General features: G+C 42.5%; 1 protein-coding gene and 1 long non-coding RNA gene across 7 annotated transcripts in view; one reads left to right on the top strand and one right to left on the bottom strand.

Moving 5' to 3' along the window:
- The window catches only part of 2610203C22Rik (RIKEN cDNA 2610203C22 gene), a 70,261-nt gene extending 66,910 nt beyond the window's left edge, over positions 1-3,351 (top strand). Inside the window, exons 4-5 of the long non-coding RNA NR_015470.1 lie at positions 312-360; positions 2,405-3,351. This is a non-coding gene — a long non-coding RNA (RIKEN cDNA 2610203C22 gene). The remainder of the gene's footprint in view (positions 1-311; positions 361-2,404) is intronic.
- The window catches only part of Adhfe1 (alcohol dehydrogenase, iron containing, 1), a 30,023-nt gene that overhangs the window by 13,788 nt on the left and 765 nt on the right, over positions 1-15,470 (bottom strand). For 2 of the 6 annotated variants that reach the window (NM_001357377.1, NM_175236.5), the window contains 11 exons: positions 14,239-14,276; positions 12,426-12,466; positions 11,207-11,260; positions 10,711-10,865; positions 10,364-10,560; positions 8,568-8,645; positions 7,078-7,183; positions 5,898-6,050; positions 3,976-4,074; positions 596-674; positions 290-386 (listed from right to left, as the gene is read on the bottom strand). In NM_001357377.1, the coding sequence (NP_001344306.1) occupies positions 290-386; positions 596-674; positions 3,976-4,074; positions 5,898-6,050; positions 7,078-7,183; positions 8,568-8,645; positions 10,364-10,560; positions 10,711-10,865; positions 11,207-11,260 (1,018 nt within the window). In that variant the 5' untranslated portion in view covers positions 12,426-12,466; positions 14,239-14,276. The remainder of the gene's footprint in view (positions 1-289; positions 387-595; positions 675-3,975; positions 4,075-5,897; positions 6,051-7,077; positions 7,184-8,567; positions 8,646-10,363; positions 10,561-10,710; positions 10,866-11,206; positions 11,261-12,425; positions 12,467-14,238; positions 14,277-15,470) is intronic. The other 4 variants (NM_001357376.1, XM_030243365.1, NM_001357378.1 and 1 more) reach the window with 3 other exon arrangements.

The raw sequence follows: 15,470 nt of genomic DNA, 5'->3' as shown, positions 1-15,470 counted from the left end.
TCTGCATAGCAGAAGTCAGAGAGGACATTAGTTATGTGCCAAGCAGCACTTTCTCAAGAGGCGACATCAGAGCAGACAGCAATAGGACATACTTAATAGGGTCAATTTTAGGTTCTATTTCCTTATGGGTCCTTAGAAGGCTAAAATGATGGCATGTAAGTGCTGTCCAGGGCTTCAGGAAGTCACTGTCATTTTATCACTGAGCTACTTCAAAGTGAAAGCTTTTGTTCTTATCCCTGGGCAACAGCCCACCTTGGAGGGTCACAGAGCCGTGGGTAAAGGTTCATACCTAATATTCCTGCCGTCTCCAGGTGCCGCTCTGGAAACATCTGGGCTGTGAAGGTGAACACTGCAGGAGAGGTGAGCACCACAGAAAGGCCATGGGGCTGGGGAGAGAGATGCACAGAACAGCTCTTCCAACACTCTGACATGACTAGAACTATGAGCAGTCAAGGGCTCTCGGTGTGGGCTGGGGTGCAGCCTGGTGGCAGAGTTCTTGCCAGGGTTCCATCCCCACACCCACTGATGAATATACTTATAGAAATTGGGATAATAATAAGAGCTAGTTGAGTAATTTATTGTTAAATATTTTTACCACAAGAGGGTGATCCACATTATATTCCTTGGCTTTATATGTCTTCACTAAACCTGAAATTGGGTAAGACATGCCATGGCTGGAAAAGAAAAAAAAAAATCTTTTGTTGACACACATATGCTAGACTTCAGTAACACGGACATTGTTGCAGGGCTGCTCCTCACATGTCTGGACTGTATTGTCACTCACAGGGCTCTACATGGTGTACTTCTTGTGACAACACTCCAAATTTATTGGATTCACTAACAGAACCTCTGAAATGATCAGACTCCAGTGGTTAAAGAGTTTTATGCCTGGGATAATATGCAAGCTGGACCTACTAGTGATCCATTCTGCTAATAATTGACAGATTGTTTCAAATGCTGTATATTAACAGTGCTGAATTATAAAGGACTAGTCTGCCCTAAGAAGCTAAGTTAACCAGTCCTATTTAATTGACTTTTATTTGCCTGCTTCTTTTTTTAATTTTTATTTTATTTTTATTTTTTATTAGATATTTTCTTTATTTACATTTCAAATGCTATCCTGAAAGTTCCTTATACCCTCCCCCCTGCCCTGCTCTCCTACCCACCCACTCCCACTTCTTGGCCCTGGCATTCCCCCGTACTGAGGCATATAAAGTTTGCAAGACCAAGGGTCCTCTCTTCCCAATGATGGCCGACTAGGCCATCTTCTGCTACATATGCAGCTAGAGTCACGAGCTCTAGGGATACTGGTTAGTTCATAATGTTGTTCTACCTATAGGGTTGCAGACCCCTTCAGCTCCTTGGGTACTTTCTCTAGCTCCTCCATTGGGGGCCCCGTGATCCATCCAATAGATGACTGTGAGCATCCACTTCTGTATTTGCCAGGCACTGGCATAGCCTCACAAGAGACAGCTATATCAGGGTCCTGTTAGCAAAATCTTGCTGGCATATGCAACAGTGTCTGGGTTTGGTGGCTGATTATGGGATGGCTCCCCGGGTGGGACAGTCTCTGGATGGTCCATCCTTTCGTCTTATATTTACCTTTGCAAATCTGTGTGTAGGCACAGAGCAGAAGAGGATATGGGTATCCTGCTCTATTATTCTTTACTTGCTTTATTTGCCAAGGCAGGTTTTGAATCTAGAGCTAGGCTGGCAGCATCTCATAATGCTGGGGCTATAGACAACCACAGCCACCCATGCTCAGCTTCAGACTGTTATGTGAGTGCTCGGATGCAAACTCAGACCCTCACGCTTACACAGAAGCACTCTGTGTTCAGACATCTTGCATGAGATAAACTGGAAGCTCTTACTTCCCTGCGTTATTGAGTACTTTAGAATATACTTTATCTCCCATGGAATCAGAAAACTATTGACTAGTGTGCTTTTAAGCAGTGCTAGGATTCATGAGCTTTCAAAGGCAAGTCTATAGTAATACTTAAATTCCTAATTTTTTTAATTTTTAAAACTGTATTCATGTATGAGTGGTCTGTCTGTATACATGTATACAGATCCCATTATAGGTGGCTGTGAGCTACCATGTGGTTGCTGGGAATTGAACTCAGGAACTTTGGAAGAGCACTTTTCCAGGCCCCCAAATTTCAATTGTTTTTAATAGTTGTCTATGTTCTTTGTACAAAATAAAAACTATTCATAGTCTCTTTCTTTCTGGACATTTATTCATATATTTAACTTTGATCATATTGAACATAGTTTCAAGATTTGTCTTCCTTTTTTATTTTATGTGTTTGTGTGTGTTTTGCCTGCTTGTATGTCTGTGTGCCCCATGCCTGAATGCCCAGGAGGTCAGAAGATTGCAATTAATCACTTGGAACTTGAGTTACAGGAGCAGTAGACACCACATGGATGCTGAGAATTGAACCTGGGTCATTTGGAAGAGCAGCTGATAATCTCCTAATTGCCAAGCCACCTCTCCTGTCCCTGTCCACTGCTTCGGTAGCCGAGTATTCTTTGTTTGTTTTAAGCCTGAGTCTCATGTGGCCTGGATGATCTCACCCTGACTGTGTAGAAGAGGATGACCTTAAACTCCTGGTCCTCCTGCCTCCACCTTAGAAGTCTGGGATTACAAGTGAGCTGCTGTGTCTGGTGTTGCAAACACTTTTCTATATTAATCTGCCTTAAACATGACTTTATTTTATTCTTTAAGTACTATAGTTGAGTGTTAACTATTGGAAATGTGCATCCAACATTTTCAATTACATATTACACATGAGTGAACAGTTTTATAAGGAAACCCACTGTGCATACCATGAATATTACTTTGGCTAGTGAAACAGTGAGCCAAGGGGGATGAACACTTTCAGGCTCTGGTACATTTTGCTTACTTGCTTTTTGGTATAATAAATTCACCCTCCCATGGCACAGAAGGTGATGCTTGCCGCTGCCTTGTATCCTAACATAGCTCTACTCTTAACTCTCAACATTCTGTTTGCTTTCTTTCTTTTTAAATTTTTTAAAATTTCAAGGTACTATACAAGAAAGTTTCAGTCAAAGTATAATTTGGGGATATAAACAAAGATTCTGATCGTTCCTTTCTCTGTTGTATATAAGAGACTAAGGAAAGATCCTGCCCTTGAGATTTTACAAATCACAATATTTAGCAAGACACAGAGGAATGGGACCCCCCATTCAGTGCTGGCATGAATGAAAAAACTGGTGTAAAAACTAGAGTGGTAGTTTCTAAAAAGAAATTAATAATAATACAAAATTATCATAGATTCAGAAATTCCATTCATTTGTATCAAGTAAGAGAAATAAAAATGTACACACAAATACTTGTACAGAGCACTACTCATAGCCACACATGTCCACTAACTGATAATTGGTCAATTCAAATGTGCTATCTCCATACAATAGAACGTTTTTGGCAATAAAAAGATCTGAGGTACCCCTGCACGAGTGAATTGAAGGTTCTAACAGTATCTAAACAAAGCATGGTAGGCACAGAGGATCATGTGACTTCATGTCTATGTCATGTCTGTGACACACCGGAAACAGAGAATCCCAAAGAGATGGAAAGTTGTTCAGTGGTCTCTGCGTATGTGTGTGCATTGGTGACCAGTAGTTGAGGATGTGGAATATTTTATTTTTCTTTTAAACCAAGGGTAATAAAATGTTCTAAAACTAATGGTAAGAGGGCTTTGTGCACAGAGTAAAAACCATTGAATTAAGTGTGTCTTAAATGAACAGACTGTATACTGGATAAACTGCATTTTAAAAGCTATTATAAGAAATCCATGACCCAGTAAACTAATTCAAATTAAGAAAATGTTTGGGGAATCTTAGATTTCTTTTTTTGTATAGAATACTTAGAATTTTCCACTTGTCCTGAATTCCATATATTAAAACCTAGAAGCAGTAGCTTGAGTTAAGAAAATGAATTGCATGCTCACTTACCACAGATGAACACCAGCATTTCCGAAGCCAATGCCAGCAAAAGCACTTGCCAAGTGCATTTTAGACCTTGCTTCCAGATCATCTGGGTTTCTGACAGCCCTGTGGATTAGAAAAGTATGGAGCAACACAACAACATTGGTATTTCCTTCTGAATAAAGAGCTGCCTTAGGGAAAGGCGAGACAGTGGAATGTTCCTTAGTAGGAAGAAAAATTAGGCAGGTTACTCAAACAACCCCTTGTCTTCTAAGTGAAAATGGAAGGCAAACGTATTTTTCTCATCAATGGTTTCACCGAGGGCATAATAAATGCTCTGTCAGGTGCTTAACTGATAGGAAGATACCACAAAGGCAAGGCCCTGCCTGACCTTGCACTGTGAGCACTGTGGGGAGGTGACCTGGGACTTGCTCAGTCTTCATTTGTCAGAGGCCCTGATGGTTGTGAATGGACTCAGGGTGAACACATTCTCAGAGTGTACCCAGAGCCCTGTCACCCGAGTCCACTGCAGGTTAAGCCAGCCAGGTCACCTTCCTCTCTGTGATGCTGACCCAAACTGAACTATATGTTTTTGCTGTTTCGGGAATCTGTTCCCATTTGGTCTCTCATAAATAATGGCCATAAATATGTATACTTATATATTTGTATTCTTTAAAAAATTTAAAGATTAGTCAACTTCCAAAATATTTAGCTAGAGAGATGGCTGAGTGGTTAAGAGTGCTGGCTGCTCTTCCAGAGGAACTGGGTTCAATTCCCAGCACCCTCACTGTAGTTTAATTCCCAGCAACCACATGCTGGCTCACAACTGTCTATAATCATACTTTCAGGGGCTCTGACACCCTCACACAGATATACATGGAGGCAAACCACCAATGTACATAAGATAAAAAGAAAGAAATAATCAATTAAAAAAGAAAGGAAAAACAGAAATCCTATCTCAAACAAAACAAAACAAAAACAAAAACAAAAACAAAACAACAAAATAAATAGATAGATAGTCTATATAAAGAAACTTAGGCTGGGCAGTGTTGGCATACACCTTTAATCTCTGAACTTGGGAGGCAGAGGCAGGCTGATCTCTGTTAGTTTGAGGCCAGCCTGGTTTACAAGGTAAGTTCCAGGACAGCCAGAGCTACACAGAGAAACCCTGTCTCAAAATACCAAAAATAAATAAATAAAGATAAAAATAGTTAATTAAAATTTTTGTTTTCAGATTTGAGGTCTTGTTACCCTGCCCAGGCTGCTCTCAAATTCCCATAGTGTGCCCAGCCTCCCCGGTAGTCATAACTCCTTGTGTGTTGCTACACCCAGTTTGTATCTGCGTTCTTGAATCTTTCAAAACCTCCCAGGAATCCTTTTACATTATCTGTCTCCTAAGTATCTACATCTTTTCCCCTGACTTTAATTCATGTGAGTTCTTTTCACTGGGTGGCTTCTGTGTGCTTTTAGGGTACAGATGACCCAGTCAGCATCTATGTGTTTCTCATTCCTGCCCAGTCTCACAGACTTCTCCCTCATGCCAGCTTCACTGTTGGGAGTTGTTGCTTTGGAAAGAATCTTGCTTTGCCATCCTGGCTTATCTAGTACTAACTATGTAGCACAGACTGACCCTCAAATGCATAGCAATCCTCCTGTACCAGACTCCCAAGTTCTGAAATTACAGGTGTTCACTGCCATGCCTGGCTAATTTGGGGGCTTTGGTGAGAAAACCTTTTTTTTGATTTTACCTGCATCCTTTATGCATTAGGAGCTTCAGTTGGGTTCTGAAACTCTTGCCTTTTTGAATCAAGGGGTTCCAGTTCTCTCCTGCCTGTCCTCGGATCCCTTCAGAGGACACAGGCGACTGTGGTCAGCGTCCCTTTCGGCATTAGGTACGTCAGGTTTCACCTGAGAGCATGTCCCATCTCTCTGTCCCCAGGCTGACATACCTCTTCAGATATTTGGCAACAATCTGCAGTGCATGGACTGCCCAGATGTCGCTGATTGGGTTGCTACCCTGGTATGCTGGTCGTTGGATGGGGTTGGAAGGGCAGGGGCTCCGCATGCTGTAGGGAATGGCGGTGTATGACTCCAGAGCATGGCTGAAGACAAATGTTTAAAGTACACAGCATGAGTTTTGCTTCCTCCATCCCTTGCAAAGCTCATTTTTAGAACAATCTTTACAACTAAAACTTATGCTTATAAGGAAGGATTGAGGGACTAAGAGACTCCATAGGAAGACCAAATAGTCAACTAACCCGAACCCTTCAGGGCTCCCAGAGACTGAACCACCAACCAAAGAGTGAGCATGGGTTGGACCTAGGCCCCAGCACGTATGTAGGAGATGAGCAGCTTGGACTTCATCCGGGTCCCCCAACAGCTGAAGCAGGGGCTGTTTCTGAGCCTGAAGCCTGCCTGCCTATGCTTCATGTTCTCCTAAATGGACCACCTTGTCTGGCCTCACAAAAATGTGACAAAATATGCTTGTACTAGTGGGTGAACTATGGCGGTTTGCTGAAAGTGAAAAGAACGTGTGTGGTCTTCAAAGGAGATTGGCACTAATGGCCTGGCTCAGGAACAGGTCTGCAGTAGATAAACACATGAAACCACATGAACCTATATGAGCCTGGTCAAGCTACTAAGCACTGAACACCCAATCTCTGAGAGTGTCACGCTGTACAGTGCTACAAAGAGGCAATGTGTGTGAAGTGCTAGGAATACACACAGTGGGCCTGCATCCTGGAGACACTAGCCCCTTGACTGATCTCTCCCGGGGTGCAGCCCTGAGGCTTCCCTAGTTTGTGTGGCTGTAGAGGCAGGTGGTGTGGTCCAGAGATGCTTTGTGTCATCTTAAACTGATCCTTTCTCTGTGACTCCACCGACACAGACGATGTCTAGGGCGTTCTCTCCAGAGACAGGCTTGTGGGCTCTAACATGACGACATCCCATCAGCAACATTTCCCACCTTCACATTTTCGCCCAGCAAGCGGACAATGACAGCCAACAGGAACAGTGCTCCATAGTGTTAATCACTGAAGGCTTACCAGGACTGGATACAGGCAGTCCAGTGGTGAAATACTGTTCACAGACCAGTCTTGAAAAGTCCTTCCAGGAAGCACCGGTACTTACCAAAGGACATCGAAGCCACTGTTGGCAACCACCTGGCAAGGCATGTGGAGAGTGTGCAGGGGATCAACCAGTCCCAGGGTGGGTTTGATGGCTCGTGAAGCAATGCCTAAAACAGAAGAAATTCAATGTTAAAGGTTTGAGCATCATTAAAAATTTAATAACCTTAGGACAATAAATTTAAATTTTAATACATTAAAAAAGTATGAGAAAAGATTCCTTTTCATGTAGTGATGCAGGGAGCAGTGGAAGGCTACTTGGGACCAGAACCTGTGATTAGGTGGTGTGCTGGGCTGACTCCCCATCCCCCAAGTCATCTCATGTAGCTCTTCTAGGTGCATGGAGGACTGACTGGCCAAGTTGGCAGTGGTGATCACACAGAAACTGACAAGAACTACAAACCACGGCTTATTTCCTATTCCATTCCAAAATATTATCTACTAGCAGACCACTGGCCATTGTTCTACACCTTGCTATGTTACATGTCACTTAACCACTGGGAGCTAGCTCAACCCCTCTCACACACTCTCGCACATATGCATGTCCTCATGCACTTACATACACACTGTAACAACATCTGCTTCAGGAGCTACAAGGATAAAATGAGATAATATGCATGTAAACACCATAAGGCTGACTTTAAGAGTTGCTTGTTATTGCTGTTAACCATGTGAAGGGATCACATAATTTAACAAGAATAAAGCAGTTATTCTGAGTGTGTAGCTGAACGTCAACAAAGGCTGGAAGCAGTTGCTGCACCACACTTATTTCTACCATAGTCAAGGAGAAGGTAGGCCTCAAATGCCTAGGAAGACAGAAAACAGAAGTGATCTGGGGATGGGCCTGAGTGACAGGCTGGCTGGGATGGAAAGTGAGGCAACTTTGTGGAGATCTGGAATGTCTAGGATCTTGATTTGCCTTGTGTATTTGTTAAAACCCACCAAACAGAGTCTTTGAAAACTATGCTTTTTGTTGTATACAAGCATCTTTTCATAAAATTGATATAAAATGTAAAAAAAAGTCAGAGGGAACCACTGATATGGGCAGGGAAATTGCTTATTAAGTAAGATTTATGTCATTGGGGGGTCTGGGAAGATGGCTCTGTGGCTAAGAGCATTGTTTGTTCAAAGAACCCAAGCTCGATTTCCAGCACCCGAGTCAAGGGGCTCACTACTGCCTGTGACTCCAGCTCCAGGGGATCTGACAGCTTCTTCTGGCCTCCAAAAACATTCTCACAGCTATGGAATACATTTATACATGCTCACAAATAAAAATGTATATGCAAAGAGATTCCTGGCGTTTTGCTAGGCTTTTCAGGTAGTTGTCAACAAGAAACTTACTAGTCCATTTTCATATCTCCTCTTCTTGGGAAGAGAAATGTGTGCTTGAGTTCCTTTAATTCTCTGATTTCTAAATAATAGCACCAAGGGCAAAGGGGTGAGGTAGACGGGTGTGAGAGAGAATTTCAAAAGAGTTAGGAATAAAATTCTTACCAGTTTTTACTTTCAAATGCTCATAGTCAAAAATGGCAACCCCGGTAGTCTCACTGCCAGTCCCTGAGGTAGTTGGAACTTGAAAAAAATAATATTGATATTAGAAGGAATCTGAACATATGTCAGTGGAGATACTTAATTCCATCTCAGAACAAGGAACAAAGTCTGACAACTGTGTCTGTGTAACATATTTGTTAAGGATTCATGCAATGTCCATGCTTGAGTTAACACACTTGTGAGTGTTCCCATCAGCATGATATGTCTGTACCTACATTATAATGCATGTATGCTTCTATATCTGTGCAACACACACACACGTGCACACACACACACACACATATTATGATATTTGAATGTGCATGCATGCTTAAAATATATCATGTGTCTATATTAACATGAGTTCTATTGGTCTATTCAACATTTACCTGGCTTCTATATCTTTATTAACATAATATACATGCTGCATTAACATGACTGCATACTATACATGGCTGCATTAATATGTATGTATGTATGGTTAACATGCATTAGTATTTAATATGCCTACTACCTGTATATGTAAAATGCATTTTATGAATTTACATTGAATATATGATGTATTAACATACATGGTTAACATGCATGCATATTTAACTCACATGATGCCCACAAACAGGTTTTATACTTATGTTGTCTGTTATCTGTATTATCACTAATCTGTGTTGAATAAATGAACTCTGTTGTAATTGATGTCTATGTCAGTATTAATATGTATATGTTAATCACACCAGTGTGGGAAGTCTGCCATATTTATGGCAATGAGCTCTAGGAAGCTTGGCTCTCGAGCTAGAGATCAAGTTGCCTAGCACCTCCAGGAGGACCGCTTGTGCGTCCTGTCTCTAAAAGACATCTTTATTCCCCCTTGGCAACAGGCATAGGAATGAGCTGCTTTTGCTGGCCTCTGTGGTTTTGCAGCTCTGTCAAGTTTTTAAAGTTTACTAATCGCTTCTCTGTGTGGCGCCGACACAGTTTCTGCAGCGGGTTCCAGTTACGCTTCTTCCTGCTGACTCCTCATTCATACCAGAGCAGCTCATCTGCCACTGACTGCCTCAAGACACTACCGTGGGCATTTATGATGGAGCAGAAGAGGGGCGAGCAGGGACGGCACTTAAACTGAGGCTGTTTCCTTATTCCTAGGTAGTGTATTTTAACAACAGAACCTTAGTGAGTAGTGTGCTAACAGCCATAGAAATTAAAGGGAAGGAAAGGCTAGAAAACCTCAAGTGCCTCTGTGGGACAGTCAAGCTGTTTTTTGATATGGATTTGTGCACGAGGAAGCTGTGGAGCAGCTGTCATCCAAAATAGCACATCCATGCTAGCCACATGTCCCGGAAAGATGCAAAACTCCAGGCCAGCTGAAGAGACATTATATTGAAGGAAGGGTTGAGTCACTGAGAGAACACAGCAAATATTCTCTGCAAACTTTGAGGTGGGAAATGAGACAAAGCAGACAGGTCTGGAGACAAGGCTGCCAACAGGGGACCTACCAAATGTCAGTGAGGATCCTTGCCTCCTCCACACAGTGACATAATGGCCTAAAATTCCAAGCTTCCTCTAACTGACCCAAACTGTCTGTCTGTGCAATGGTGAAGGTCAGAATTTTTAAATGAAGTAATTGTCATCTGTTTTGGTCTCTAAACATGCACTGACTTAAAATGAACATATCAGAGGTTCTGGAAATGTAGACATTAATAGCTGGCATGGCATGTATGGCCTTTTTTGCTAGTTGTAAAATAAAGCAAATGAGCAGTGTTTACCTGCAATCAGAGGTTTAAGAGGCACAGTTACTGGCTTCCCCTTCCCAATGGGGGCATTGACATAATCAAGGAACTCAGAGTGAGGGCTGGATGCATACAGATTGGCGGCTTTACAGGTGTCCATGGTGGAGCCCCCACCCACAGCAACATAGGCATCAAACGCTCCCTTTTTGGCAAATTCAATTGCATCCATGAAGCTTAAGCGAACAGAAAACAAAGGTTGTATTATGTTATACTAAAAACATAAGTCACACTGTCATGATGTTAAACAAGGTCTGGGATTAATTTTCAATGGCAGCCATTTTTGTTGGCTTCTGCTTAAGTAACTAAGAAGCCCATAGCATTACCTTCCATCTGTAGGTTCCACCCTTACATCATCATAAACCTGAAAACTGATGCCATTCTTCGATAGGGAATCCATAACTATTTGTACAGGAGGGAGCTGGGAGAGGTTCTTGTCTGTCATCAAGCAAACATTCTTAGCTCCCATATTCTGTAGATCCTATAATAAAAATTAACTCATAAGTTAGGCTTGAGTACAGCAGCACCTTAGGCAAGTTTAACATGCTCTTTAAGAACAAAGGACTTGGGGCCAAAGAAATGGCTCAGTGGTTAAGAGCACTGGCTGCTCATCCAGAGGTCCTGAGTTCAATTCTCAGCAACCACATGGTGGCTCACAACAGGATCCAATGCCCTCTTATGGCACATAGGTATATATGCAGATAGAGCACTCATACATCAAATAATTTTTTTTAAAAGAACAAAAGACTTGATTATTGGTTCCTTAACACTTGTGTTTACAAGCTATAACCTGTAGGAGCTGCAGACATCTCAAATACTTGCCATGCCTACTTCCTTCGTAACCCCTGCTCCATATCTAATATTTGAGACAGCCATCTGAAATAAGAAAAGAATTTGTGTATTAGAGTTGGTCAGTGTATTTCTAACATGCTGAGATGACTGACTCCTCATTGTTAGAGACTAAACAGCATGCTCTGTAGCACAGCCTTCCACATGCCTCACCTTTTCGCCTCCCCTCTCCTTTAAGCAAACCTTGGCTCTAGCCGTATTGAAATTTCGTATTTGTCTTTTCCCAAAGACACTAAATTATCACTTGTTCTTTCAGCTTCAAGTGTCTGCTTTCCGTAATTCCCACATCAAAATGAACACATTTTTACTTTCCAATTCATATGTCTCATCTGTGGTTTTGCCCCTCCATTTATCCAATCCTTGTGTGCATCTATACACACCCTTCTAGCGTTCTGTCCACCGAGACCATGGAGGGTGCTCTGTTGAAGGCCTTGTGCTGGACTCAGATCACACAACAATGCATGGTCTTCTGAGGTTTACATACAGAGGCAGAGCTTTCACACTAACACAGATCGGCCAGATTTCAATTAAAGAACAAACCAAAACAATCATGTTGTGTTTGATTCATGATCTTCTCTTTTCTTTCTCCCTTAAATGGTTAATAACTCCTTAAATGAGGACTTAAGCAATTCCAACGGGGTCATCTGGAACTCTGTTACTGTCCAATGACCTTACAACCACCAGGATTACAGTTTTCAACTGTCAGCTATCATATGGGACTGAGTACCTTCAGATGGAGCCTGGGCTAGCAGAAGGCTCCCAGTGACCTAATTTATGATTCCTAAATGAGGAGGGGCAAGGAGCTAAACAAATAATTACAAGTAATTATGTAGTTAGCATGGAACATCACAGCAGAATCGGTTGGTCATTTACTCTGGCTTCAAAACATTACTTTGATTTCTTTTGTTAGATATTTTCAGAGACTTGATTTATAGCACATATAATTTGCAAGTATGTAGAGCTGTGAGTTTGTCATATTTTAATAGCTATGTGAAAAATGGTGTTTTAAACATCTTGTTTTCTGACTACCTCCCCTATCTTCACAATGCACATTGCTGCATAGAGCCGGGTCCAAATGAGAAGGGAACCATCAGCTAACAGCAGATTTCAAGTGGGACACGACTGCTGCAGCAAATAGGTAGGGTTTTCTTCCACGTCATCCATAAGAGAAAGATGAGTCAATGAAATCTACCTCAAAGGCGTAATCTGCTGTTTTTCCCGAAGGTCCAGGGGCTGGAAGCACAGAGAGCACCATCAGCTCACGTACCAGCAAATAAACCTCAAGGCTGTTTACTAAAACCCACAGCGAACACAAACCTCTTCCTTGAATCTTACCTAGAAGTATACGTTCCTGCCACTTTATGGTTGTATACCACATATAGGTCAATATTACAAAAAAGTACTGAAACCTGTTTTTTCTTTCTTTCCGTTGTTATATCTGGGCAATAGGGGGCCACCAATGAATTTCATATTTAAAAAAACTTATTGTTTTGTGTGCCTGGTGACTGTGTGCACCACAGCATGCATATGGAGGTCAGAGGACAGCTCCAGGGAGTTGGTCCACCTTCATGCAAATTCTGGGATCCAACTCAGATCCAACCAGGCTCGCGTAGTTAAGTGTTTTCGTTTTATGTGCATTGGTGTTCAGCCTGCACGTGTGTCTGTGAGGATGTCAGATCCCTGGAACTGGAGTCACGGACAGCTGCGAGCTGCCATGGGGGTGTTGGGAATTGAGTCCAGGTCCTTTGGAAGAACAGCTAGTGCTCTTAACCACTGAGCCATTACCCACCTCCCCCTCCATCTTTCCTTTTAATCTACTTCTCTATAACCAGTTCTGGTCAGCCACAGGATAAAGGAAAGTCAACAGAATAATTTGCACCACCAATTATTTTGTTATTAAAGAAAAAGAGACCAGAACTAGATGACGACAACAACAACAACAACAACATGTTCTCTGAAGGTAAAAACATCTTATCAAAATCCACATTTCTCTGATTCCTCTAAGGCGCTATAGACACTCTTGCTCCTCCTCCTGCTGCTTCTGCTACTAAAGTTTAGGTCAAACTTAGGTTGGAGTTACCTTTCTCTATGTCATTTCCCAAGTAGAAAAAAGCCAAAATTAAAAAAAAAAAATTAGACCAAAATGGCTGAAAACAAAATTGTGCCTGTTTTTCCAGGGGCGAGATCCCATCTGCCCCGAGGGTGAACCACTTCTCCTGACCTCTTGACTCTGCCTTCTCAGCCCGCTGCGCAGGAGCACACGGCTGATCTTTCCTTTCCTGCCTCTCTGTTTACATCTTACCTCTTTCCAGAAGAGCAGTTTTTGTGTCAACCACGTGACATCCCGAGACTGTGCTGACGCTACACTGAACTTTATGGACCTCAGAGTCTGGCAAGGATCAAGATGGTGGGAGCCAAAGACTTTTGTTATTATTTTTAATGATAAAGAAATAGGATATTTTAAAAATGGATACAGACAAGAATTTTTCTTCTAGCAATCACCTTACTTTAGCTTTTAGGGCTCCTCCCCCCAAAAGACTTGCTCCTCAAGAACCTAAACATTCTTAAAATATCATGTGTGTTTTCAGTTTTGGAAAATATTATAGGGCTGAAAAGATGGCTCAGTGGGTGAGAGCACTTGCTATTCCTTCAGAGGACCTTGGTTCATTTCACAGCACCTACATGGCAGCTCATAACTGGTTGTAGTTCCAGTTCCAGGGGTCTGATACACTCATAGACATATATGCAAGCAGAACATCAATGTATATAAAATCAAAACATTATACAAAAGGAACATTGTAAGGATAAATAGCATAAAATATTGTAGACTCAGCTAACCTATCACAGTTGCAGCCATGTCTTCCCAGTTTCCTAGTGAGAGCAGCTATAACGTCAGCCTGCCTCAGCCTGCCTCAGCCTGCCTAATGCCCCCTTCCCACACTTTAGCCAAATGCCAGTGGTAGAAAGCAAAACTGAAGCTGATGCGAAAACTCAAAATGTGTTACCTTGGGAGTAAGTATGAGAATGAGTTGGGCACTGGCATCTAGGGAAAAGGAAAAGGAGAATATAAACAAACAGGAAACCAAGAGTGAGAAGCCTTAAAGTAACTCTTACAGGACATTCTGGCCCCAAGATGGTAGAGTGTAGAAGAGAAAGCAACAAAACCCAAACCCAGGATAACGCCAAAGGTCAAATCCAGCCCACCTTTTCACCAGCCCTCACAGGTCAGGAGCCTTGACGCACCCATGTGGTCCTCTACTCAGCTTGAAACCCTGAGAATATTCTTCGTAATTCTTCCCCATCTTCAAGGTTTATCTTCAGATTGCTTCTGCACTTGAGCACTGGCCTTCCAGGTCAGCTACTCACATCCCACCATTCCTCCTCTACCAACTGTAGCCCCAGCGCTGGTCCTGTCTCTACAGCAGGAACACCTCACACAATCTCCTTCCTGGATTCTGTCACCTATGTACATCGCACGGTTTTGCTTTTTTTTTTCTGGAAACTTCCCTCCCTTCCCTGCCACATTGGCTATTTTTTGGGCAGTCCCTTCCTCTGGCTTCAGTTTCTCCTTTTCATTTGTTTCTCTTTATGGCTCAGAGGACCTTGCCATAGCTATTACTTGACTGCAAAGCCTCCTCCAGACCGCGCCAAAATTCAAATCTGGAATTAAAACAACCAGGGAGGGAAAAGGTAAAGGGAGGAAAAGGTTACTCGGTGGCTCTCAGGATCTTAGAATTTGAGATTAAGAAAAAAACATAAAGCAAGGCTGGCACCTAGTGGCCACCTACTTCCACCAGGAAAGCAGACAAGGCCCAGGCCCAGCTTACAACTAGATTTTTCTGCTCTGCATTAAACTTCTAAGGACAAGAGAAGCAAAGGGAAGAAAGACATCTAAAATCAGTGCTGGGAATACGGCTGCCTCTTCCCACCCATTCATTCATGTTACTGTAAATTCTAAGGCGAACTAACTCATTTCTAGCCCTTATTTGAGGTTCCTGCCTGGGCCACCCTTGCCTTCTGAGGATGTCCACCTGGGTTGATTTCCTCACTATCCTTCCTGTCCTATAAGTGACTCATGTCTGAATCACTTTGCTCACTCTGGTCCTCCCCTTGGTCTACACTTACTGCTACCAACAGTTCACGTGCAGTGTATACTACCTGATATGTGTCAACTGTGTTCCACTCACTTCTCAGTCTTTACTGCCTCCTGGAAGGCAGCCCCAGACCCTGTGCTGGG

This window comes from Mus musculus, chromosome 1, assembly GCF_000001635.26.
Source record: "Mus musculus strain C57BL/6J chromosome 1, GRCm38.p6 C57BL/6J".
Taxonomy (NCBI): domain Eukaryota; kingdom Metazoa; phylum Chordata; class Mammalia; order Rodentia; family Muridae; genus Mus; species Mus musculus.
The sequence above is the reverse complement of the archived record's forward strand: the minus strand, read 5'-3'. Positions and strand labels throughout refer to the sequence as shown.